Source organism: Schistocerca nitens, chromosome 6 (assembly GCF_023898315.1).
Source record: "Schistocerca nitens isolate TAMUIC-IGC-003100 chromosome 6, iqSchNite1.1, whole genome shotgun sequence".
Classification (NCBI taxonomy): Eukaryota; Metazoa; Arthropoda; class Insecta; order Orthoptera; family Acrididae; genus Schistocerca; species Schistocerca nitens.
The window spans coordinates 121,332,749-121,359,776 of NC_064619.1; the positions used below are offsets into that span (position 1 = coordinate 121,332,749).

Below are 27,028 nucleotides of genomic sequence, written 5' to 3' on the forward strand. Positions count from 1 at the left end.
ATTTCAAAGCAAGTTTCTGATGATGTCACCTCCCAGTAAACATCTGTGTCATCTGAACAGCAATGGCTCTATCAGACTGCCTCTGGTATGCCAGACACTACCTTGTCCATCACTCTCCATTAAAAAAAGCATACCGAGTTCTGTTCTCAAAGAAGTCTTCAATCAATTCATATGTTAGGATATTTTATATGCACATATTTTGTTACTGTTCAACAGTTGGAGACCTAATACAGATATGTATTGTGCTGTCTTGTATCGTCGTAGCATTAACACTGCAGCCTATGCGCATCACTGTTGTCAACAACTACATTACTCAACCTTTATAATTAGACACGTTGCACATTCCACTTACTTATTTATTTTCATTTCAAAGGTCAGGGACTGTTAAAAAGTCACAGCTAAGCTTACTGAAAAATAATTTATTATCAGTTAATGTAATTTCATAACAAGTTCTTTTATTTCTACTACAGTATCACAATTAATTCGTTTTTCTTCTTCAAACAAGTGGCAACCAACCAACCAACACACACACACACACACACACACACACATACACACACACACACACACACAAACTAAAAGCCTTTTTATAACTCATATGATAACAAGTGTATGAGTAATAGTAATAATAATAATAATAATAATAATAAACTGTACAAGGAATCATCATCCAGGGTTTATTCTGAACACAAAATGAGAGAATTAAATATTCAATGACTGGTGAACTGAAAAATAAATAACTCTGATGTGTGCACACATTCTTTAAGCTGTACATCTGTCATTCACACTAAACAATAGATAACTTAAGAAATACCTGACACTGATACTTGGTATAAAGGCTCATTACAGCAACCTTGCATCACACCTCACACTATACACACAGATGCTACATATCAACTAGTTCCAGCCTAATGAAATAAATAGTACAAGCATCCTGAGATAATGTCATAGAACTGGAAGGCCTAGAGCTATTTGTACACAATTACATGTACTAATGTTAAACCAAAGTTAAATAAAAATGGAATAAGTATTGTTATTGTGTAGCTATAAATGTTCTTTAATACATATAATAAATAAATTGTTCTTATGGGATATGGAGTGACCCAAGTCTTAAAGCTTCAAACAGCCTTCAGAGGAATCCTCTCAGATAGCGTAATTATACAATTCATTCATTACAAGCTACAATAAATTTCATTACTATCGCAAATTACAACGGCAGTAGATACAAAAAAAGAGCGAGAGGCAGTTCTTAGCACGGGAAAAACCACATGCAAATGAAAGAAAAGACAACATGGAAAGATAACATACTCTTAGTGCTCTTTACACTTGTTTGTACTCTAGAAATTGAGATGGATTTAGGATTCTCCTGTCAGCCAGATAAAACAACTATAGTATATAGCATTCAACTACAAACAATGAAAATCACATACATCCTGACATTCATCATAACAATATTTATGAAAGTGGTTTTTCAGCTGAGCTGCCTCCAATAGCTTCCTGAGAAGTACGAATTGACTGTCAATAATGCAGATCACTTTCTAAACATTTTTAGCTTGCTGAAGTGTTCTATCAGTAACATTAATGCCTCAAAAACAGTATATATGGGCACAAGTAAATCAGGTATTCATTTCTTTCCTGTTATCTCATTTGACAGATGAAAGTTTTCTGTATTTATATTATCTGTGTTGCTTTTATAATGAGCAATGATTACAGCTCCGAAGTTGAAAGGTATTGATCACTAACTGAATTACAAGGGGAAAATGAGGAAAGCTCTAGAAACAAATAGTGGGGTATTTCAGTTTGATATAAGTTTCTGCTTAGAAACAATACCACTAACTTTCCTTAACAATCACACCAGTTTGGAAAAAGCATGAAATAACAAACCAAGAGGAACAAATATCAGTCTGCAGAACAGTACATATTATGATAGTACAAGTTACAGGCCCTTGTTAACAGTATATAAGTTCAGTATTGTCTAGTTTCATAGATCAAATGAAGTCCTTGGCAGAACAACAACTGTTAATAAAAAACAAGGCACATTTTACAAGGTATCCTGCATTTCTTATCACCATCTCTTCCACCATGGCGGTGAATGAACCCAAGAGAACGTCCAAGGGCACTTAACTGGCACCAAACAACAACTACATTATCTTTCTTTTTACAAAAATGCTACAAGCTGACGTTTCTATAATATTTACAGCAAAGAAAATCTGAAAAACATTTGCACTCAGAAATACAATATGTATTAGAACTACGTTCAATAAAATTTTGAAACTGAAAATAATAAAATGTCACTGCATCAAAGAACAATGTCGAATTTCTACCTAGTATTAGGAAATTGTCCAGAGTGCAAAACACCTTGGCAGCACACTTTAGCGGTCAAATTGGCTATATGTGTATTTGTTGTATAATGAACTGCAATATATTATAAGCACTCTGGAGAGGCATAAGGATGATGAGTTCGCTGGTGAGTGAAAGCTTTTGAGCACATACTTGTGAAAAAAAAATTGACTCTCAACAACAGTAGAAAAATATTACATGGAGCACAGACACATATGCATGGAAACTCTACTGCTTCTATAAAATGAAGTCACAGTCTGATTCCAGTACTTATGTTACAATATATTGATACTAGTTACCATTCTAGGCACCTACTTGGTAGTAGCTAGAAATGGCCAATGGAATCACGAGCTACAAATTTCAGCGCTAACAGCACCTTACAATGAAGAGAGCATTTTCTTAAAAAGAATTGTTATTACTTTTACATTCACTTTGTGAATACGACTTATGTACTGACTGAACTTTCCAGCTACTAGCACGTGGAAAGTATAACAAACACCAAGGTCCACTATTCCAAACAATATTGCACGTGTTCTCCAGTACTTGTTCTGTTCTACACTGGAGTTTCCCAGTAAATGTCTGCTGGAAAAAGGATGGCCTGGAGTGAGCAGCCGAAAGCTGTCTCCTCCTCTTGCTAGAATCAAATGACCTGTGTCTGTTGTGTCTTTGGATCACAGAAACACAAAAGCTGCAGTCGCATGTTCACTCTAAATTTGGCAAGGATGTCTTCAACAACCCTGTTAAAAAAGAGATCACATCTACAGATATCCAATGGTTGGAGAAAAAAACTCACATCTCATACAAAAATAAAGATAGCAGCTATATATTAAAGAAAAGTCTACAAGATGTTTTACTTACTGCTTGTCTGCTGCATTTGTTAGTGGAGGTATTGCTTCCAGTGCTTCCTCAAAGAATCCCCTATAGTGAAAACATAACATCAGTACAGAAATGGCCAACACAGGGATACACAACATGTAACTAAAAAATTACTCCAATACAAACAAAAGAATAAAATGTAAAAAAAAAGTGTGTGATTAATGCTCAGAAGCCAGACAATGTATTCAAAATGCAAAACAGGGCCATCAGAATAATTACAAATACTAACATGAAGACCCATTGCAAAGAGCTGTTTAATAAGTGGGGTTTTTTCACAGATCTAAGTGAATACAACTTCAAAAATACAGTTTAAAACAACAAAAATAATAATAATATGCAGCTACACTTGGTAAACAGCTCCATACATTATCATGAAACCACATACAGGGTGAAAAGTATTTAAAACGACAAACTCTGGGAGGTTGTAGGGGACATCAAAACAAATATTTTTTCCCTAATGTCATTTTTTCCTATGAGGAGTATTTAAACTGGTAGAGGAAGATTTCTCTGGCGGCAAATTAATTAAACCAACAAACACTTTTCCATTTTTTATGACCAAGATACAACACATTAACACAACCAAATTTCAATTACAGTAGATTTTCAAAAATGCCTCCATTGACACATAAACAAAGGTTACACCGTCAGATCATGTTCTGTCTGACACGGGCAAAAACCCCAGGAGTATCCTGAACTGTTCCTGCTGCTGTTACTATCCGGGCAATCAGATCCTCTTCTGATGCAACAGGAGTTGCATAAACAAGGTTGCGCATCTCTCCCCACACAAAAAAAGTCCAGAGGGGACATATCTGGGGATCGAGCAGGCCTTGGTACAGGACCACCTCTGCCAATCCACGTTTCGGGGAACTGTTGGTCCAGGAATCCATGCACAAGACGACTGAAATGTGCCGGCGCCCTGTCATGTTGGAACCACATGTGTTGCCTTGTAGGGAGTGGCACGTCTTCCAGCAATTCTGGCAATGCTCTGGCGAGAAAATTGTAATAGTGCCTGCCATTTAATGGCCTAGGTAGCAGATATGGCCCAATTAAACAGTCCCCAACAACACCAAACCACACATTAACGAAGACCCGCACTTGATGATCGCTAGTAACTGTGACATGTGGGTTATCCTCACTCCAAACATGCAAACATGCGAAATGTGCACGTTGAAGACTCCATCACTCCTGAGCGTTGCTTCATCAGTAAACAACACAGAGGATGGAAATGTAGGATGCATTTCACACTGTTCCAGGTACCACTGCGAAAACTGTGTTCTGGTTGGATAACCAACTGGTTCCATGTTGTGGACACACTGTAAGAATGAAATGGACGTAACAATTGCTCTCGAAGGACTGTTCTTACATTCGTCTGATTCGTCCCCATGTTATGTGCAATTGCACGAGTGCTGATTGAAGGATCCCGCTCCACATGCTGCAAGACAGCTTCCTCAAATTGCAGCGTTCTTACCATGCGACGGTGGCCCTGTCCAGGTACTCTGCTAAATGACCCGGTCTCACGCAGACATTGGTACACAGCAGCATAGGTCGTATGATGCGGGATACGGCGATTAGGGTATTGTTGTTAATGAACCCACTGTGCAGCTCGTCTGTTGTGGTGCGCTATGTAGTACGCACCAACCATATCAGTGTACTCACTCCAGGTGTATCGCTCCAATAGTAAACAGACAATGCATTACTACACTGGTGGACAGCAGTTGCCTACAAGTGAAGAGTGTAATACGCCCTCTAACAATTGAAGATCGTAATACGGCCTCCACCGGTTTAAATAATCCTCATAGGAAAAAATGAAATTAGGGGAAAGTATTTGTTTTGATGTCTCCTACAACCTCACAGAGTTTGTCAGTTAAAATACTTTTCATCCTGTATATTTGTGTGAACATAGGCTGAAGTTAAACTCTTGACAGATTACAACAAAAAGCAAACCTGTACTATAAGCCACACTAGTAAATTTACGAGAAAGTTCAATTAGACAGTATTCTGAGTTGCATCTCTCACAGTCCCCTTCTTTAGCTCCTGCATAACTAAGGGTGGCTCATCACCAATAGGGCAGGTGTCAGTACGAAGTTTAAGTAGGAAAAGAATTTAAGAAATGAGAACCATAATGGCCCAAAAGACATGACAGAAAGTTTTGGGAGAAATAGATGTTTGTGAAAATGATATTTGTAGACGAAACACCAGTGACAGAGGTCTGATTTGTTTTTTAACCAAGTTTCAGCATCATTGTATGTCTTGACAGCTGTAAAGCTTGTAATAAGAAACTAGAATCAGAACAAAGAACAGATACTAAATGCATCACATATACAATTATGACCTATTCCAACTCTCCATCATCCTCATCATCATGGGACTTGAAGTTGAGGAAAAACTGTGAATATACCTCCAATTATGAAGTAGTAGTACTATGTTCATGTTGCAGACATTAAGTTATGTTGTCAACACTACATAAAAATCGAGCAGAACAGAACAAATAATGTTGTGCTTTGGGCTTTGGACCCATTTGGAAATAAATATCAGAGAAACTGGTGCGACAGGTTTGCATGAATGTTCATATATACAATGTGGGCCAACAGTGGGGACAAAGCTGTTTCACCATATGATCCATAGACGTCAGGTGCATGCATATACGCTACAGTCTCAATATCAACAACTGTGCACTTTAGCCCCTTACGGTTATCTGCACCCCACCTCTCACCTCACTCACCTCCCCTTCTTCAACTACGTCATTATAAAGGATGATCACAAACAGGACTGGTTTTGCATACTGGGAGATCTGGTGAAGTGACTAATTTAAGAGAGAGTGTAGGGAAGTTCCAAACTTAGTGCAAGAGAAATGTTGATCATTTAGTTTGTGAGTAATGATGGTAAAGGACCATTCTAGCTACAAAGCGAAATTTAAACTTCAAGTATCATCTATACAAAGGAACACGGAAACCAGGAATCTGGATGTAGATTTCATGCTGATGAAAAAAAAGAAACATTCATTGATGGTGTTGGCTGGTTTGTTTAAATGGGGGGGGGGGACCAAACAGAAATGTGGATATGCCATTACAACTGAAATGACTAACTGAAGGCTGGAAAATAGCACATAGAAGAAACATTTTGATATAGGAATACAACGTTTCACATGGCTGGGTTTGTCAATAAATACGAAATAATCTCTCTTTTCATCGCAGAGCTACAATCACACAAAAACTGCCTCAGGGGTATCTCTTCAGCATTCCATGGTCCAACTTTGATGACAAAATCTTTATTTACATTCCCACATAAGGAATGCAGACTAAATGCCAGTTTATTCTGATATACTGAACAGCACTGCAGTACATAAAGGAGGAGAATATAGTGTGCATTTGTACACATGGTGCTCAAAAACAGTGGTGTACTGTGATGCTGAGCATTATAGCTGATGGACAAAAACTGACACCATATGTGGTTTTAAATCAGAAAATTCTCCCCAAGAGAGAAAGCTTCTCAGCTGGTATTATTGTTAAGAGTTCACAACAGTGGGTGGCTGACAGAGGAACTGGTCCTAGACTGGATTTAAGCAGTCTGAAATAAATGGCCACGAGCTCTTCTTCACTCGAAACCAATTCTCCTTTTAGATAGTTTTTACGGGCCCACTGGAGATCAAGTGAAACAAAAACTGAATGGAACGATAGGTGTGTGTGTGTGTGTGTGTGTGTGTGTGTGTGTGTGTGTGTGTGTGTGTGTGTGTGTGTGTTTCGAGCTTACAGGCACTCAACACTGAGGTTATTAGTGCCCCTGAAAGAAGGAAACTATGACCTAGTCATTATTCCTGATGCCTTGATAAGTGCTTGCTGTCTTTGGTTGTATAAATCAATCATACAGTCAAAGCTAGTGTAAGACATTTCTATAGAAATTATATCAGGAACAAAGCAAGTTCAATGCCAGGAGGCCATTTGCAATGTGTGCCTGCGTCATAAGTCTTCCCTTGCATATCAGCTGCTTGGCAGGCCATGGAATTTCCAATAATGTTGATGGAAATTAAGATGACCTTTGTGGTAGTGACTCTACGCAAAATTCTGGATCATCTAGCAACGATGAAGGACCAGATGCTGGCAATAATGAGAAGGTGGGAAGTGACTGGTGCAGTTTTGTGAAACAAGTTGCTTTTCTCTTTTCACAAGAATAACAACTGTATTTGTACATAAGGTATAAGTTTTTCTGCTATTTTCTTCCAGAGTCTTGGATGGTTTACAAAGTAACTGCAGTAACTTCCAATGGTATTAATTTCAACCCACAAGATACATGAACATGCCATTTTGAAATTGATGATTTATGATATTTAGGAGGGGGGCAACGGGAGAGAATCTTGATTATAGTCTGCACCAAGATTTTTCAAGCCAAAATCCAGGGAAAAAAGTGCAGCCTATATTCACTCAAATATGGTAGTTCTTTCTTACATTTAACTATAAACGAAGTTTGGACCCAAGCAAGTATATTTTATCTGACAGTTGTGTAATTAACTGGCAAAAGATATCAATGACAGGAGGACTATACCAGTTTTAAAAAGCCTTAAAACATATTTACTATGTAATAGTCTTAACTTGCTTCAGGAGTTTACAGCATAAAGCTTGTGACTATTACAAATAGACATTCAGTCTGATCAATAACAAATTACCCACAGAGCACAGTGTGTGTGTGTGTGTGTGTGTGTGTGTGTGTGTGTGTGTGTGTGTGTAGTAGAGTTGCAAAACTACTGTAGGCTATCATAGACTATCACAGGTAAGTGTAGACAACAGCAGTTTTTTTTAGTATCCATGGTCAGTAAAGATCATGATTGTGTTACCTGTGCATTATGTGTGTAGCTTACCTACCGGATATTTCTTTAACTCAGCTTTTACAAGAAAATTGTTGATTTGTAACATCAGTTCAATACTTCATTGATCTTGCACAGAAAATTTTTTTGTTATTCATAAGCAACTTATGCACTTATCAGTAACAACTGGAAACTCTTGCCTTTGATCATGATGAAGGTTGTTTTATCAAGTACAAAATAACAACAACAATTATATAATTTTTTTTATGTTTGTGCATAAAAGGATAGCAGTTACACCATCAACTAGTTTTTATTATTTATAAAGTGCAATTTACATTTGGTAAGGATATAAAATACACGATGGACTAACAATGAAGGATGTGTGGTTCTAATTATGTGCAAAACAAACAAACAAACAAACAAACAAACAAAAAACAATGGGACATCATTGGCTCACTATGTCTCTGTCACACATTCATTTACATTTCCTTCCATGCCAATGATATCAATACTACCAGTAACCCTACCATTTACTATGTCGTTTAGGTACTGTGACAAAATTACCAAACTGTGGCTTCAGTACAGCGGAACTTTAGACTGTGGTAATCAATGTACATATATAGCTTGTGAATTATACCATGCAATGAAATAACTGATCTGTAACTCTTGAGCAGTTGTAAATGTCACTGGTGATGTTTCTGTATTAGCTAAATTGTTTACTTATGATGTAGATAATGTATACTGTCTATAAATGAATGTGAATGAATGAATGAATCAATCAATCAACCAGTCCAATCAAATGAGTTATTCCCATATGTTCCTTGTACTGTGTTTTAAGATTCCAGGCTTACAATCAGGACAGTAAATTTTGTATACGCCTCAGTTTTGGTTTACTGTAAGTATTGTGTTATGTTAATGTTGTATATTATAATACAGATATGTAATTCTGGCAAAAAACTCTAGTATCATTTCTAAAAAATGCTGGTCATTGAATACGCCATCAAGTGATTTTTGGTAACATAATGTGAAGTCAAAAAAACTTTGTCTCAGGCCATTTTCTTGTCACATCAAAAATATATAATACTTGCAGACAGCACAGTTTGATGTGATGCCCTGAGTATTAAGACAGAGTGGTAAGGAAGAAATCTGCCTATGGGAGGGTTCTGAAAAGCCACTTACTGAGCTGTAGGGGTCGTGTAGAAGCGCAAAGCTTCCTGCACTGCCCTTATATCTGCACGAGCCTGCTGGTTTCCCTGCAGGCTGAAGCGAGCCACACAACTCATAAGTCGAGCCAGCTCCTCCGCAACAGTTTCAACAATCTGTGACAGTACGCGGTGTACGAGGCCTGGCGACACGCGTTGTACCTCCGCGTGAACTGCAGTTACATTTGCTATCACCTCCTTCGCGTAGGGTCTTATGTCCACTGGCTTGAGTGTTGTATCCCAGTCAAAGCGACCCAGGTACATAGATGGTTCCACAGTTCCCACCAGCGGATCACTTTTCTGCTCTAGATATACTTCCAGCACATGTCTGTAAGTAAAAGAAAACACATAAAGAAAGTCATAATAAACGTATGATTACTGAAGTGTGTTCTATAAATATATCATCACAGTTTGAAACAGCAATACATCAAATTTTTTTTTTCCATGTCAAATGTCCATTGAAGAGCTATTTCATATAAAGAGACTGCCTTACAAATACCAATAACCTGTACGTTCCTTCCTGACAATTTACAAATTTTCACTGGTGGAAGATCTGAACCTAAAGTTATCACTAAACTGTACACTCAATATTTTCTTTCCCAGTAATGGTCAGTCTAAAGTCACATGACAGTCTCTCAAATTTGAAAAAGTAGAAGAGAAGTAGTGGAGGTACTGTCCTTGTCACCCGTTGAACAATCCACAGTTGAAAGAAGTCTGCATACTTTCTTGAACAATGATATCTCAAATACATAGCTGGAAGATTGGTCATATCCCCCCCCCCCCCCTTTTTTTATGTGAATACGCCTATTCAGGCTGTTTTACTTTTATTTCTAGACCATGCCCTCTTAGACAAATTATAGATTCAGGTATATCTTCTGAAGAAGGCTCAATTATTTGGGCTGAAACCTAGGTAAAGGTTGGTTTCATTACCGCAATCGAGGCTGACAGTTTCTTATATTCATTATTTATAGAGAATATTTTAAGTAAAAGCATACTGAGGAATATTTCAAACAGTGTTTTTTAAAATGAATGATACGAAAATTTAATCACCAAGTCTCTGTGATACATGTGAAGTCCCATACAATATCATATCAGTCAATTATCACACATGTCACAATCCAGCTGGTACTTGCATTCCACGGATAACACTTTGAAACTGATTGTGCGCTTCCCCTAGGTTTTAAGTGAAACAGTACACATCATCAGAAAGTAAACAATTCTGTGTGCTCTGTAACACCACTAATCACTTTGCTCAGGACAAGCAAGTGAAGACAAAAGATGACTGTCACATACACAAACACAAAAAATGACTCTGAGAATATAATTCAATAATTTAAGTTATAATGAATAAAAGAAAAGACAGTAAATCGTGCAAATGTTTCAGGACATTTGCAGAACACAAACACTGGCTGATGCCAAGATGGGCACGCACTCTACAAACTCTATCCAAAAAATATAACCTACCCAGCTGACATTTACTGTTAGCGACTGAGACAACTCATAGCAGCTATCCAAGAGCATCAACCAAGTCGACTGCTCAGGTGCCACGGCAGTTCAATAATGCACTCCTAAACACCCCCCCCCCCCCCCCACATTGCACACAGATCCAGTCTCTCCCATCTACTCAATCTTCCACATCCAGCTCCACTCCCCCTAAAACCTCAAAATTCTATTCAACACAATCTGGAACCACAACACCCCAATTCAGTAGTTAACCATTCCTCCAAACCTCTCTCTCCCAATCCGAAATCTCTGTCCTATCCAAAGGCCTCACCTTCAGCCCTACTCCCAGATTCAACCAAACAGCCCTCGTCCAAGATTTACTGTCCTATACTCGTACTATCTGCTGGAAATATCACTTTGCCATGAAGAAAAATAATCCTAATCTTACTCCTAATGATCCAACTCCCCAAGACACTATCCAAATTGAACCCTGCCTGCAACAGTTCCGTCCTCCGTCACAGCGGGACCCACCTCCTCTTCCTCAAAATCACCCTCTCCAAACCTTCCAGGAATTTCTCACTTCCAGCCTTGCCTCTCAATCCTTCTTGAAAAACCTTAATCCTACTCCCAACATCACCTCAGCTGAAGCCCAGGCTATACGTGATCTGAAGGCTGACCGATCCATCGTCATTCTTCCGGATGACAAAGGTTCCATGACCGTGGTACCTGATCGTCGTGAGTATGTGGCTGAGGGACTGTGTCAGCTTTCAGACAACACTACATACAAAGTTTGCCAAGGTAATCCCATTCCTGATGTCCAGGCGGAGTTTCAAGGAATCCTCAGAACCTTAGGACCCCTACAAAACCTTTCACCTGACTCCATCAACCTCCTGACCCCACCGACACCCCGCACCCCTACCTTCTACCTACTTCCTAATATTCACAAACCCAATCATCCCGGCCGCCCCACTGTATCTGGTTACCAAGCCCCCACAGAATGTATCTCTGCCTACGTAGATCAACACCTTCAACCCATTACATGCAGTCTCCCATACTTCATCAAAGACACCAACCACTTTCTCGAACGCCTGGAATCCTTACCCAATCTGTTACCCCCCGAAACCATCCTTGTAACCATTGATGCCACTTCCTTACACACAAATATCCCGCACGTCCAGGGCCTCACTGCGATAGAGCACTTCCTTTCATGCCAATCACCTGCTGCCCTACCTAAAACCTCTTTCCTCATTACCTTAGCCAGATTCATAATAACCCACAACTTCTTCACTTTTGAAGGCCAGACATACCAACAATTAAAGGGAACAGGATGGCCCTCTCATATACCAACCTATTTATGGGTCGCTTAGAGGAAGCCTTCTTGGTTACCCAAGCCTGCCAACTCAAAGTTTGGTACAGATTTATTGATGACATCTTCATGATCTGGACTCACAGTGAAGAAGAACTCCAGAATTTCCTCTCCAACCTCAACTCCTTTGGTTCCATCAGATTCACCTGGTCCTACTCCAAATCCCATGCCACTTTCCTCAACGTTGACCTCCATCTGTCCAATGGCCGACTTCACACATTCATCCACATCAAACCCACCAACAAGCAACAGTACCTCCATTTTGACAGCTGCCACCCATTCCATATCAAACGGTCACTTCCCTACAGCTTAGGTCTTCTTGGAAAACGAATCTGCTCCAGTCCTGAATCCCTGAACCATTAAACCATTAACCTGAAAACAGCTTTTGCATCCCGCAACTACCGTCCCAACCTGGTACAGAAGCAAATAGCTAGAGCCACTTCCTCATCCCCTCAAACCCAGAACCTCCCACAGAAGAACCCCAAAAGTGCCCCACTTGTGACAGGATACTTTCCGGGACTGGATCAGACTCTGAATGTGGCTCTCCAGTAGGGATACGACTTCCTCAAATCCTGCCCTGAAATGAGATCCATCCTTCATGAAATCCTTCCAACCCCACCAAGAGGGTCTTTCCGCCGTCCACCTAACCTTCGTAACCTCTTGGTTCATCCCTATGAAATCCCCAAACCACCTTCCCTACCCTCTGGCTCCTACCCTTGTAACCACCCCCGACGTAAGACCTGTCCCATGCACCCTCCCACCACCACCTACTCCAGACCTGTAACCCGGAAGGTGCACACGATCAAAAGCAGAGCCACGTATGAAAGCACCCACGTTATTTACCAACTGACATGTCTACACTGTGAAGCCTTCTATGTGGGAATGACCAGTAACAAACTGTCCATTCGCATGAACGGACACAGGCAGACAGTGTTTGTTGGTAATGAGGATCACCCTGTGGCTAAACATGCCTTGGTGCACGGCCAGCACATCTTGGCACAGTGTTACACCGTCCGGGTTATCTGGATACTTCCCACTGACACCAACCTTTCAGAACTCCGGAGATGGGAACTTGCCCTTCAATATATTCTCTCTTCCCATTACCCAACAGGCCTCAACCTCCGCTAATTTCAAGTTACCGCCGCTCATACCTCACCTGTCATTCAACATCTTTGCCTCTGTACTTCCACCTCGACTGACATCTCTGACCAACCTCTTTGCATTTACATATGTCTGCCTGTATCTGTGTGTGTGTGTGTGTGTGTGTGTGTGTGTGTGCGTGTGTGCGCGCGCGCGCACGAGTGTATACTGTCCTTTTATCCCCCTAAGGTAAGTCTTTCCACTCCCGGGATTGGAATGACTCCTTACCCTCTCCCTTAAAACCCACATCCTTTTGTCCTTCCCTCTCCTTCCCTCTTTCCTGACGTAGCAACCTTGGGTTGCGAAAGCTTGAAATTTGTGTGTGTGTTTTTTCTTGCTTTTATTGTCTCTATCAACATACCAACGCTTTTGTTTGGTAAGTTACAGCTTCTTTGTTTTTTTCTTTGTTATATATATATATATATATATATATATATATATATATATATATATATATATATATATATATATATATTGGGTGATCAAAAAGTCAGTATTAATTTGAAAACTGAATAAATCATGGAATAATGTAGATAGAGAGGTACAAATTGACACACATGCTTGGAATGACATTGGGTTTTATTAGAACCAAAAAAATACAAAAGTTCAAAAAATGTCCGACAGATGGCGCTTCATCTGATCAGAATAGCAATAATTAGCAGAACAAAGTAAGACAAAGCAAAGATGATGTTCTTTACAGGAAATGCTCAATATGTCCACCATCATTCCTCAACAATAGCTGTAGTCGAGGAATAATGTTGTGAACAGCACTGTAAAGCATGTCCGGAGTTATGGTGAGGCATTGGCGTCGGATGTTGTCTTTCAGCATCCCTAGAGATGTCGGTCAATCATGACACATTTGCGACTTCAGGTAACCCCAAAGCCAATAATCGCACAGACTGAGGTCTGGGGACCTGGGAGGCCAAGCATGATGAAAGTGGCAGCTGAGCACACAATCACCACCAAACGACTTGTGCAAGAGATCTTTCACGCGTCTAGCAATATGGGGTGGTTCTAATAAAACCCCATGTCATTCCAAGCATATGTGTCAATTTTTACCTCTCTATCTACATTATTCCATAGCTTACTAAGTTTTCAAATTTATACTGACTTTTTGATCACAAATTAAGAAACAAAAAGGAAAATATGCACAGAGTAGAAAATATTTGAAGAATGGCACATTAACACAATCCCTGTATAAAACAACAAATGACAAGTGCATTCCAAAGATCTTAGTGAAGGTAAATAGTTAAAAATCTGTTGCCAGACAACAAGCATGTCATGAATTGTAGCGTTATAGGGTGGTTCTACGTTAAGTGTTTTATCAGTTCCGATACTGAAGGCAGATCGTACAAGAAAAGAATTTTGGTAACTTCTCTTTTCTCCAAGGGTGTCATCTTCGCACCACACTCTTAACATAACAGTCATCTGCAAACTCTTACTACATTAATGTTCTTTCAGATATATCAACAGGTAAAAATCTGATGGCACCAAATGTAGTCAGTTTCAAAATGTTTCAGATCAAATGCAGTGTCCTTAACATGTGCAGCTGTGCATGCATGCGCATTGTCACGGAGCAGCAGTACTCCTTGTGGGACATGTCACAGGTGATATGATTATACAGCAGGTTTCAAATGCCTTACCAGCATTTCATGGTCTCGGCCATAACCACTTTACAGGACCCAAATGTTTTTCCAGCCTTAATTTTTTTAAATGTTGAATTACATGGAAGCAAAGGGGTGCTAAATGTTGTGAACATGGCGCACATTTCAACAGTTTTTACTTTAAATCCCTCAGATTTTTGAATGGCAGTGTCATTGTAGGAATTTTAATTGTTGTTATGTAATGTGATAAGTTTTTACTTTTGCAGTCCACACCTCCAACATGCAGTTGACCCTGAGGTACTCAATAAGAAGATGCCCTTTTGCATCCCAGATACCAATGGTCATAACCTTTCCAGCACATGAAATTGAGTTTGCTCATTTTGGCTCAAAGCCACCGGCTTTCTACAAACTGCTTTGATAGTTGTTTCAATTATGTGGTTAAGTGGTGGACCTACATCTCATCCGCAGTAATAAATCACAGCACACAATCTGTTACATTACTTGTAGAATGGTATAAATTAGCTAAAAATTTGGCTTTCGCATTGGCTTTTTGCCAGTAGTTAACAAATGTGCCATCCAAATTGCAGAAAGAATACTCACACCTAACTCACCACATATAATGCACAATAGTCTTCCTTCTGTTAAGCTTGTGGTATCAGCTACTTCATTCATCTTTAACTGTCAGATGTCCACTGCTATACTATGCACTTTCTTAATGTTTTCACCCACTGTTTCCATTTTCTAATGTCATTCACATGAATGACATCCTACACAGGCACAGCTGCCCATTTACAAATAGTTAAAAATGTTGGAACACACTACTTGCAAGCTTTCACCTGTTTTGGATGTACTCTACATATATACTACGTAAGCCACTCCACAATGCATGGTGGAGGGTACTTTGTAACAATATTAGCAGTTTTTTTCCTATTCCATTTGCATATTTGGCAAGGGGAAATGACTGGCTGTATGTCTTTGTAAATGCCCTAATCCCTCTCATCTTATTCTCGAGATCCCTATAAAAGATACTTTACTGTGACCCCAGAACTTCTCAGTCTTCCTAGAATATTAATTCTCCAAATTTATCAAACAGGATTTCCTGAAAACTACAATCCCAAACACTGCAACAATACTACAGAATTGGTCACGCTAGCATCTTCTATGTAATTTTCTTCACAGATGCACTCCATTTTCTCAGAGCTCTTTGTACAAATCTAATTTTCTTTTATTTGCATTCCTTATGACAGATTTTATATCAATCCATTACTTTGTTACATATCAAATCAGGTCTTAGTATTAATCTTAAATATACATGCAAAATGACATACACCAGGTGTTCACCATGTGAGGATCCTATATCCTCCCACATCACTATATTTATCATTCCTTGTGATACTGGTCATAAGCTTATTGATTTGCTTCCTTACAGATTGTGTTTTATGTTACTGCAGCTACCACTGTTTTAGTCGATTTCAGCATTTGCATGCTGAAAATGCTTTCTGAGGTAGTAATTATGATTACTTGGCATTAGCATTCAGTGTGGCAGTCTTGCACTTGAGTTCAGTTCAGACTGTATGTGAGTTGTTCAGTTGCATCCACTAGTGTGTTTTGAGTATAATTACCTCGCTCACATTCTGACAGTTGTAAGTCTTCAGTGCAAAATGATTAATGTCATATGGTCGCATTTGGGGTGTTGCCAAAGCTGAGTGTATTCAAACTGCTAAAATCAGTTACGATTACAGTCTGTGACTCGCTAATAATTTTTCTCAATCAAATCAATCATTGTCCACTTCCTCAGATTATCAGTCAAAGAGGATAAATCATTAGCATCTTAAGAGTGGAGAGAGGCAGCAGCATCATTAAAAAACGCACACCACTCAATCATGTTAAATATGAAAAACGGAATATGGAGCACGATTGCTTGTGTCACTGTATGGTGTGTGAATTTGCAGCTTTTTCCAGTAATGTTGGACAGGAAATAAGGTAGAAACAGTGAATGATTAGTCAGTTATAAATTGCGTGTGCAGAGCATGTATTTGAATAATAATGGTGAGTCAAACTGAGAATGGTAATTGCTAGGACAGTGTTAATCCAGACACAATTGATATGGATCTCATTAATTAATCAGGATTAATTAACAGAACTGTAGAGGCAACTGAAAATGGTAGCTCAAATTTGAATGTATGCATCAAACTGCAATCACACTGATAATTGAAGAAGTGAGGGTGTATTAATGCAATATTTACAAAAACTGAACACAGATTTTAAGAAAAACCTGAATGAAAATAATCAAAATTTGAATACACGACTTTCTGCTCTCTCTCTCTCTCTCTCTCTCTCTCTCTCTAAGCAAGAATTGAGGGCAGAGAATCCAGAGAATCAAAAATCAAAGCGATTTCCACCAAAGGTAGTAAATATTCATAATGAAATGCACGAACCATTCATTAAATTTACAAAGGACAGTAGAAAATCGCTCAATGTGCAGGGTTATTGCATACTGTCAACATACAGGCGCAAAAATAACTCAGATACAGGTCCAAATAAACTAACAACAGGACATCGTGAAATAAGTTCTAGTAGGAAGTGGAGTAAAGAATAATGAAATAGTTTGTGCTAAAGATGCATGAACACAAAATTTAAAAAAAAAAATAATTAAAGTAGTATTGGGTGTATAACACAATACTCCAATTTAGCAGCAAAATTAAGGAAATGAAAGAAACAATAAAATACACTCTAAGGGGAAAAAAGGGAAAAAGAAAAAGATGCACCATGAAGGGATTATCCACCTGGGATGATGTCATGAACAAGTACAGATGAACAAATTATTACAATTTCAGAAAAGGAATGATTTATTCATGAGAAAGAGTTTCACAAAATGAATAAGTCAATAATGTCTTGGTCCATCTCTGGCTCTTAAGCAAGCGGTTATTTGACTTGGCATTGACAACCATAGGGGTCCCTATGAAAAGAAATGTCGTCCCAGATCACCAATCCTGACTGTCAGGCTGTACGGTGGGCAACAGTCAGAGCTGTTGGCAGTTCTCCTGAGGAACATCGTGCCAAATTCTATCCAATTGTTGCATTAGATTGTCAAAATCCCAAGTTAGTTGGAGGGCTCTGTCCATAATGCTCCAAATGTTTTCAATTGGGGAGAGGTCTTGCTGGCCAAGGTAAAGTTTGGCAAGCACAACAATGAGCAACAGAATCTCTTGTCCTGTGTGCGTGTGCATTATCTTATCGAAATTTAAGTCCAAGATGACTTGCCACGAGTGGCAACAAAACAGGGCGTAGAATATTGTCAACATACCACTGTGCTGTAAAGGTGCCGCAAATGACAATCAAAGGGGTGCTGCTATGAAAAGAAACTGCACCCCAGAGTATAAAATCCTGGTTGTCAGGCCATATGATGCACTACAGTCAGATTGGTATCCCTCCGCTGACCGGGGCATCTCCAGACACATCTTCACTGGTCAGCGGGGCTCCATTTGAATGTCTGGAGATGCCCCGGACAGTGGTGGGATACCAACCTGACTGTAGTGCATCATATGGCCTGACAACCAGGATTGGTGATCTGGGACGACATTTCTTTTCATAGGGACCCCTATGGTTGTCATTTGCAGCACTCTTACAGCACAAGGTATGTTGACAATATTCTATGACCTGTTTTGTTGCCCTCATGGCAAGCCATCTTGGGCTTACATTTCAGCAAGATAATGCCCACTCGCAGACAGTGAGAGTTTCTGTTGCTCGTCTTCGTGCTTGCCGAGCCCTTCTTCGGCCAGCAAGGTCACCGAATCTCTCCCGAATTGAGATCATTTGGAGCATTGTGAGTAGGGTCCAACAAGCTTGGGATTTTTGACAATCTAATGCACCAATTGGACAGAATTGGTCATGATATCCCTCAAGAGGACATCCAGCAATTCTATAAATCAACGTTATGCTGAATAACTGGTAGGACAAGAGCCAGAGAGGGATGAACGCATTATGGAGTTGCAAAATTTGTGAAGCTCTTTCTCCTTAATAAAACTCCAATTTTTCAGAAACTGTTATCATTTGTTTATCAGTATATGTTCATCACATCCCCAGCAGTGGGATCGACTTTTTGAAACACTTTATATGGTGATGTAGGTGAAGGTCCAAGGAACTGCACCCTGCAACCACGGACCTGGTGAGCCCTCTTTTGCGAGCAATCGAAGAAAAAAATTCTAAATTTTGCATAGTGCTCTCTAGTTTTAAAGCTGGTAACAATTAATGAGCTGGTTGAATAACATTATGGTTAAGGTTTTCGGTTTGAATCTGTCAGATACAATGAAATCTGTTTATTTATCAAAATGACTTCGATTATTATTTTTATTCAATTAACTGGTTTACATGCTGTTTCTTTTATTTGTATTCCTTTGTCACATCATTTTCATCAACTTATTAACTTCTTCAATGGCTCTTATTTGTCCTTCCCATCATTCTTTTTCAACTTGAAATCTTTGTGAATGTGAGTCTAATTATTTTTATTTATTTATCATAATGTTTAAACATTTGAAAATGCCGATCTGTTGATAAAAAAATGAAAGATGAAATAATCTATTTACATCGCCGTGCAATGGTGTCAAGAAAGTATTTTTCGTTACAAGATGTACATTTTTTTAGATTGCAGTCATCATGGAAACATTTAAAACAAATTCTTGTTCCATTACGGACAAAAACATGGAAGATGATTTAAATTAAGCCAGGGACACAAAATTCAAGCAAAATGAGAAACAGAAACAATGAACATGATAACATGATGAAAATGTCAAATGACAAAATGGAAGCAATTAAATCAAATTTAATACATAATACTCAAAATCACATGAATAAATATCCCATGTGGAAACAGACTGATGGGAAGAAAAATGAGAGAAAATGATGCATTCATACAATGACTAATATGACATGATAAATGAATAGAAAAAATTACATTTAAACTAATAAATTGAATAAAAATAATGATCAAAGTCATTTCAATAAAGATTTAAAAATAAAGAAATTCAATGTACCTGGCAAGATTCAAACCGACAACCTTTTGTATTTGAAGTCATTACCTTAACCATTGCACAGTGCAGCCAAACTGTTAATTGTTACCACTTTTAATGCTATGGATTATCATGTGAAAATCAAAAAGTTTTTTCGTTGATTACTTGTAAATAAGGGCCCACTGGGGTGAACAGCTGCAGGGAGTGATTCCTTGTCTAACGCCTTCTTAGACGACAAGAGACAGTGCTGTGTTGGGTTGCACGACTCACATGTCTCTTCCAGTTGACTCATACGTTGTGCATGCAGCCGATCCTCTTCTTTGGGTCGTCCGCTACATTGCTCTCACCGTTTAACTCTTCTTCGAAGACTGTATCAGGTTAAAGGGAATAATATTGTTACGTAGAGGAAGGTGTAAGTAGATGAATGACGAACACTAACTTCACCCAACAAAGGTTTACTCAGCACTTGCACATACAAGAGCACGAAGCGAACTGCCTCCTGCCAGAACACATACAGTAAATATACAGCTACAGAACATTCCAGTACAATGATTCCTGCCATTTGTGGATACTTTTAGAATGTACTCAAACTGAATATAGAAATTAAAATGTTTCAGTTCAGGTGAGTTTTGAACTCGCAGCCCTCCATGTAACAATCTAGTATCACAACCATTACACTACAGCAACTGCGCTACTCGGCTCCTTCTGCCACATTGTTCCCTCCTTAAGAGAACAGCGTCTTGGTGTTAAGTCCTCCTAGTCCGGGAGCAAGTCATTGGTTATGCATACTCCGACTCCCAATGACTGATGTTCGCCCTGGCGGTGATCTTCTTAGAACTTCCCTTGCTGCTAAGTTTTTCGGTACCTTTCCGCTAGTTGCCTGTCGCTGGTGCTTCGAATTTACCCTGAGTTGCAGGATCCTTATAGGGCTTCATTCGAAGGACGTGGACCGTATCTCTGATCTTTCGTCATCTTGTGTCAGGGTCGAAATCTTCAACTTCATAAGTAACATCAGACAAATGTCTTACAACCTTATAAGGTCCAAAGTAGCGCCTGAGGAGCTTCTCCGTGAGACCAACCTTCCAAACAGAAGTGAAGATCTAGATGAGGTTGTAAGTAGGCTGTTTACGTTTTCTTATTGGTAACGCCACGTGTAAGTAGGCTGTTTACGTTTTCTTATTGGTAACGCCACGTAGCGCTCTGTATGAAAATCACTGGCTGTGCTGTGTGCAGTCTGTGGCTAGTTTGCATTGTTGTCTGCCATTGTAGTGTTGGGCAGCTGGATGTTAACAGTGCATAGCGTTGCGCAGTTGGAGGTGAGCTGCCAGCAGTGGTGGATGTGGGGAGAGAAATGGCGGGGTTTTGAAATTTGTAAGACTGGATGTCATGAACTGCTATATATATTATGACTTTCTAACACTATTAAGGTAAATACATTGTTTGTTCTCTATCCAAATCTTTCATTTGCTAACTATGCCTATCAGTAGTCAGTCCCTTCAGTAGTTAGAATCTTTTATTTAGCTGGCAGTAGTGGAGCTCGCTGTATTGCAGTAGTTCGAGTAACGAAGATTTTTGTGAGGTGATTTGTGAAAGGTATAGGTTAATGTTACACAGGGCCATTCTTTTGTAGGGATTATTGAAAGTCAGATTGCGTTGCGCTAAAAAAATATTGTGTGTCAGGATAAGCACAGTCTCGTATAATTTTTCAAAAGGGGACGTTTCATACGTCGACCCTTAGGCGAGGATACGTAACTGGACTCTTTTGATTTTTTTCTTGTAGTTTGTGTAATTAGTGTAGCCTTTGTTTATTGCTAGCGCATAATCATAGAGAGAATTTCCTTTGTAATTGTAGTTTTTCACTGTTGTACAGTAAAACAGTTGTGACATGCATGTAGATCTGCATCAAGTATTTCGCAGCTGTGCTTGCAATTAAGTAGATATTATTTCCATTGCTATGTTAATGTGTTTTCTTATTTTGCTCTTCAAATTGTGTTTTTCTGCATTATCGTGTGAAATATTGTGACAATTATGGCGTGTGAAAAACGTAATACTAGGCTCCAAAGTAAACTGAGAAATGATAGTGAAGACGAAAGCAGTGTGTTAGCGCCACCGTGTAATGAATTAACTAATGTTCAACATAGTAATTTGGTAATTGTGCATAGGGAAATGGAGCGGGCGGCAAACAATGGCGTAGACAGTGAAACAAATAGTGAACAGGGAAGCATTATCGATCGATCGGTCGGCAACAGCTCGCCTCAGGAATCCGAAATGACAGGACACAATCTTGCAAATACTGCAGATTCAGGTTTTGCATCCTCACCATTTTCTCAAATAAGTCAAGACACATTTTCTGCTTTTCAAAATGCGAATATTGCCGGTTCAAATGCACTGCCGAATAGCACTGAGGAACATGATTCAGACACCAGTGCATTGTTATTACAGTTAATGCAACAAATGGGACAAAGGCTACAAAAGTTAGACACAACGCTTGAACAAAATCAGAAACAAATGGGACAAAATCTCCAAAACTTAGACACAATGGAACAAAATCTTCGGAAGTTAGACACCACGCTTGAACAAACACTTGAAGATTTAACTAATGAGTTACATAACATTGAATCGAAATGTCAAAAATTCTGTAATGACGTAAAAACACAAATTTGTGAGCATTTTCAACCTATTTTTTCGCGGCATGAAAATGCATTACAGAATCACGAAGCAGCCATAAAAGAACTGCAAACTATTGTTCATGAAAATCATGAGACCTTGCAAGCTAAAATTGACTCAGTTGCATCTACCGATTCGGTTACGCAACTTGCAAAAACTCAGGAAAACTTAAAGGACACAGTAGGTACTCTGAAAATTGGTTCAAAAAGACACATGGAGGAAATTAGTTCATTATCAGAGAAAGTAGCCGAACTTTCGGATCAGTTCACTAACTTATCTGCAAAGGTAGATGATGATCTGAATGACACAAGACCTGTAGCCATCACTTGACACAGAAGAGTATGAACAAATTAAGAAATTCAAACAAAATCAGAATCAAATTAATACTCAACACAAAAGAGAAATCTGGGAAGTACAAGATCAGTTGGCACAAGTAATACAAAAATTACATATTTCACAGGACACTCGCGCTCCAACACGGGAAGAGGGACTTAGAAATATGGAACAGCCACAAAATAATAACACAGGGCATTTTGGAAATTATGAAAGAAATTGGCAAGGTGCACTGAATTTTGAGATGGAACCACCGACACGACGTAACAATGACCAATATGCTACTCGCCGACACAATGATTTTGAGTATAAGCTGTTCATTACTACACATAAATTCAAAACATTTAAGAATTCTGGCAACGACATTCATCCACAAGCATGGCTCCATCAATTCTCTCATTGTTTTCCTCCCAACTGGTCATTAGAGCACAGATTAGAATTTATGTGTGGCTATTTAGAGAATGAACCAGCTGTAAGAATGCGATCGGTCATTCACGATTGTCACAGTGAAGGAGAATTTTACCATGCCTTCCTCTCAGCATATTGGTCTCAAGCTACACAAGATCGAGTAAAACATAGCATCATAATGATGAAACATTTCGAACAATCTGAATTTTCCAGTCTTGTGAAATATTTTGAAGACATGTTGCACAAGAATCAGTACCTGTCAAACCCATACAGCTCCTCAGAACTCATCCGCATTTGCTTAATCAAATTACCTGAACATTTACGACATATTATTTTGGCAGGACATTGCAAAGACGACACTGAAGTTTTTCAGGGACTCTTACAAGAATTAGAAATTGACACTGACAATCGCGGAACGCGAAAACAGGAACACAACAATTACAGGTCACATCCGTCACAATTCCGCGACGAAAGAAATAATAACTGGACACAACAAGGCTATTCTTACAACGCAAATCACGAACAAAACAGACACCACCCATATGACAACCACTGCCAGAGTAATAGTTGCAGAGAAAGATCGCATTTCCGTAGTAATGAATATGACAGAGATAACCATAGAAACAGACAATATGGGAACCAAAATAATTATTATCAAGGGAGACAGAATAACTTCAGACACAACGGTCCACCACGCAGTTATGATTCCGGGAAAAATTCTCCACCACATGACCGACAAACAAGAAACTATGTAAACTACCGACAAAACGACAGACCTGAATTCCATCAGAACTGGCGAGCTTCAAACAGGGCAGGGCCTTCTCGTCAAGGTGAATTTGTAGAAGTTAGGTCTCCTAATCCCAATAACGGCGCGCACCAACAAAGAGACAGACAATGACTTGCACCGCAGACAGCCACGTGCGCCGGCTGGCTCAGAGAAAAATAACATAGACGCTAACCTTGAGAAAAATTTTAGCATTCCTTACCGACGTATACCACGTGATAATTGCGTTGAAGTTGAAACTCTGCGTACTAGGAAGAGTAAAGGTTTACACCACATTTCACATGTAAAACTGTTTATTGAAAGATAATCTGCTTTTTAACTTGGTCTTTGCCATAAAACTTTTCACTTCACATTTCTAGTATGCATTGTCAGACTTAGAAACTGTTACCATGCAACAATGTTTGAAGTTAAATATCCAATCAAGAACCAAGAGAACTTACTGAAACAGAAATTACGAATGCATTGTTATAGTGAACAGACGTCACAGTGTTATTTTGTGTGTACGTTCTTGCTTGTTAGTTGCACGATTACGTAACGATTATAAGGCTTACATAATTAGTACATATACTGGTACAGCTAATGAGATTTTAAAGCAACATTTTGGTTTACTTGAAAATACATTCTTTATTTGAAGCACTTTCTGTGGGATTAAGGATGACTTAGCATTTGGTTTCTTTGACAGCTACACGATTATATCACGACGCTACTAATGTGTGACACAATTTACATTGTTGCTTTTGTGCTGTATCTGCTTTATATCTGCACAGTTTTTTCTGAATTCTTCTGGAAAGTAAAACATGTTTTAGTAGTAACTTTGTGGTATAGCTACAATAAGACAGCCTTTTTTGTAGCACAACAATACGTTACAGTGTAGTACTTTCTTGATCACAGTACTGTAGGTAATAACTATGACATCTATACGCATAGCATTTCGCATTTGTTTCTCACGAGGTAAGTACATTGACTTCCACAGAACTTTGCTTACGGACGGCGATAATTACGACACTTGGCACATTTTTTACCATTAAGTAATGACAGAGATTATGTTACAACAAGACGCACAATTTAGCGCTACAGGACATGCATTTGAGTGATTAATTTTGTACCTAAACCATTTATTTTTTTAAATTTCTTGACATACAAAGAAAGTTTTCTGTGATACATTTCATTCCATTGCTGTAATCTGTAACACCTGAGGGTATAATTACATTAATCCTCAGGGGGGTACATGCTTACTTTGTGTACCATGTGTGTGGCAAGCACAAGGAGCCCTAGCTAATATGGTATTTGCTTATACAACTTTACACATCGGTACCATATTTCTCCAACACAGAATTGCACAGCTATCTGATTATTTAACAGAGAAACAAAATTTTTTTTTAAGTCAGTGACACATGTTTACGCAATTACACAGTTGGATAATTTCACACTTATGAAATTGTATTTTGTCTGTACTTTGTGAACTGTTCATATTTTTTCGGAACCATTGTGATACTGAGAGCTTTGAATGATATATTTGATATGGGATCATGATTTTTAAAGTACGTTTGAGGTAGATGACACTATTTAAATGAGCAGAGAATTTTTTTAGGTTTTGAAATTATTGCAGGAAGCTACGACGTTTTTGAGATTTGACTGAGGTGTTATGATGTTATTATTACGACGACAATGTGTATTATGCTGTTGAGGAATGTTTATTATGATATGTATTTATTATGATGAAATACTGAAGAAGTGTCGACGAATATGTATATGTGTAATAAGGTAAGGAATAATGAGTAGTGGTTAGGGACTCTGACTTGTGAAAAAGGATGATGGAAACCAAGAATCGTACTTTAAAGAGTTATGAAATGTGTGTAAATGCCTGAATGTATCACAATGCCGACGAAAATTTTTTGGACACTATTGTATTTGTAACGCAAATTCTCGACCTGTGAAATTTTATATGAGACTGTCACTGTAGTGCAAACTGGTGTCGTAAATATTTCGGTAAGAAAGTTAAGCGACCTTCACGTAATGCGTCATGGGCACCCAGCTGTGCGACAGTCGCCTGGAAAAAAGTCATTAGTGTGTGCCTTTCAGAGGCACAGGTGGGGAAAAAAAAAGAGGCCATTATCCTCGCTATTGACATTCCTTTGTAGAAAGCATCACAAATACGACACGCTCAAACTTGAAAACATATAATTATATTGTGGAGTTCTTAATTTATGATATTTGCTAAAATGCCTAATGAAATGATGAGAAACATTTTACATCTATTGTCTTTCTAGTTGAGATAATTTTTTTGCCTTTGGAGACGCCACTTGCCTAGTGAATGACGTTTCATATGTTGCTTTATATATATATTTGCTCATTTTGTTTAATATCAAGTTTCTAGCTGCAGCAGCATTGGTTAAAATAAAATTTAATACATGTACTAATATCACTATTTTCTGTCTACAGACCCAGTAAAGGATAATTTTATGATGTACTTTCATAGAAAAGAGAGCACAAATAGACATTTCCCTTCACAGGAATTGCAAAAATAATTTTTTAAGAGTTTGGTAACTTATCTTCTAGAGTAAGTCAAGGTGATGCATCACTCTAGTGTTAAGATGTGACATAGGTATTAGACATGGCCATCTTTACTGTAATATTCTTTCTGCTTGAGCTTTGTCATATTTAGGTATAAGTTATTGCATTTGCTGCTGCTGTTTGCCAGGCATTGTGCTACTGAATTTTACTTTGTATTACTCTGTTAAGCCAGTTTTACTACGGATTTATTTTTCTTGTTTGCTGCACATTGCCTTATATTAGTTGTAATATTGCAATTGCTTTATATATATATATATATATATATATATATATATATATATATATATTGCTGCTTGCTTTGACAATTTCCTTTTTTTTATTGCTGTTTGTATTAATTGTTTTGTGCTGCTGCATTGCCTCGTCCCTTAGTTTAGCATCTGAGCTCAGTAGATTTAAGTTAGCTTAAGAAGGGGTAGACTATATAAGAAACGAACTATGATGAATTGGAAGAAATGCATTAAGAAGCTATAAAAAAAATGGTTTG

General features: G+C 38.5%; 1 protein-coding gene across 2 annotated transcripts in view; it reads right to left on the bottom strand.

The window, feature by feature from the left end:
• Nucleotides 1-404: 404 nt before the first annotated feature.
• LOC126262739 (exocyst complex component 2) overlaps nucleotides 405-27,028 on the bottom strand; it is a 134,666-nt gene continuing 108,042 nt past the window's right edge. For both annotated transcript variants that reach the window (XM_049959547.1, XM_049959548.1), the window contains exons 16-18: nucleotides 9,194-9,544; nucleotides 3,199-3,258; nucleotides 405-3,077 (exon numbers count right to left, since the gene is read on the bottom strand). In XM_049959547.1, the coding sequence (XP_049815504.1) occupies nucleotides 2,981-3,077; nucleotides 3,199-3,258; nucleotides 9,194-9,544 (508 nt within the window). In that variant the 3' untranslated portion in view covers nucleotides 405-2,980. The remainder of the gene's footprint in view (nucleotides 3,078-3,198; nucleotides 3,259-9,193; nucleotides 9,545-27,028) is intronic.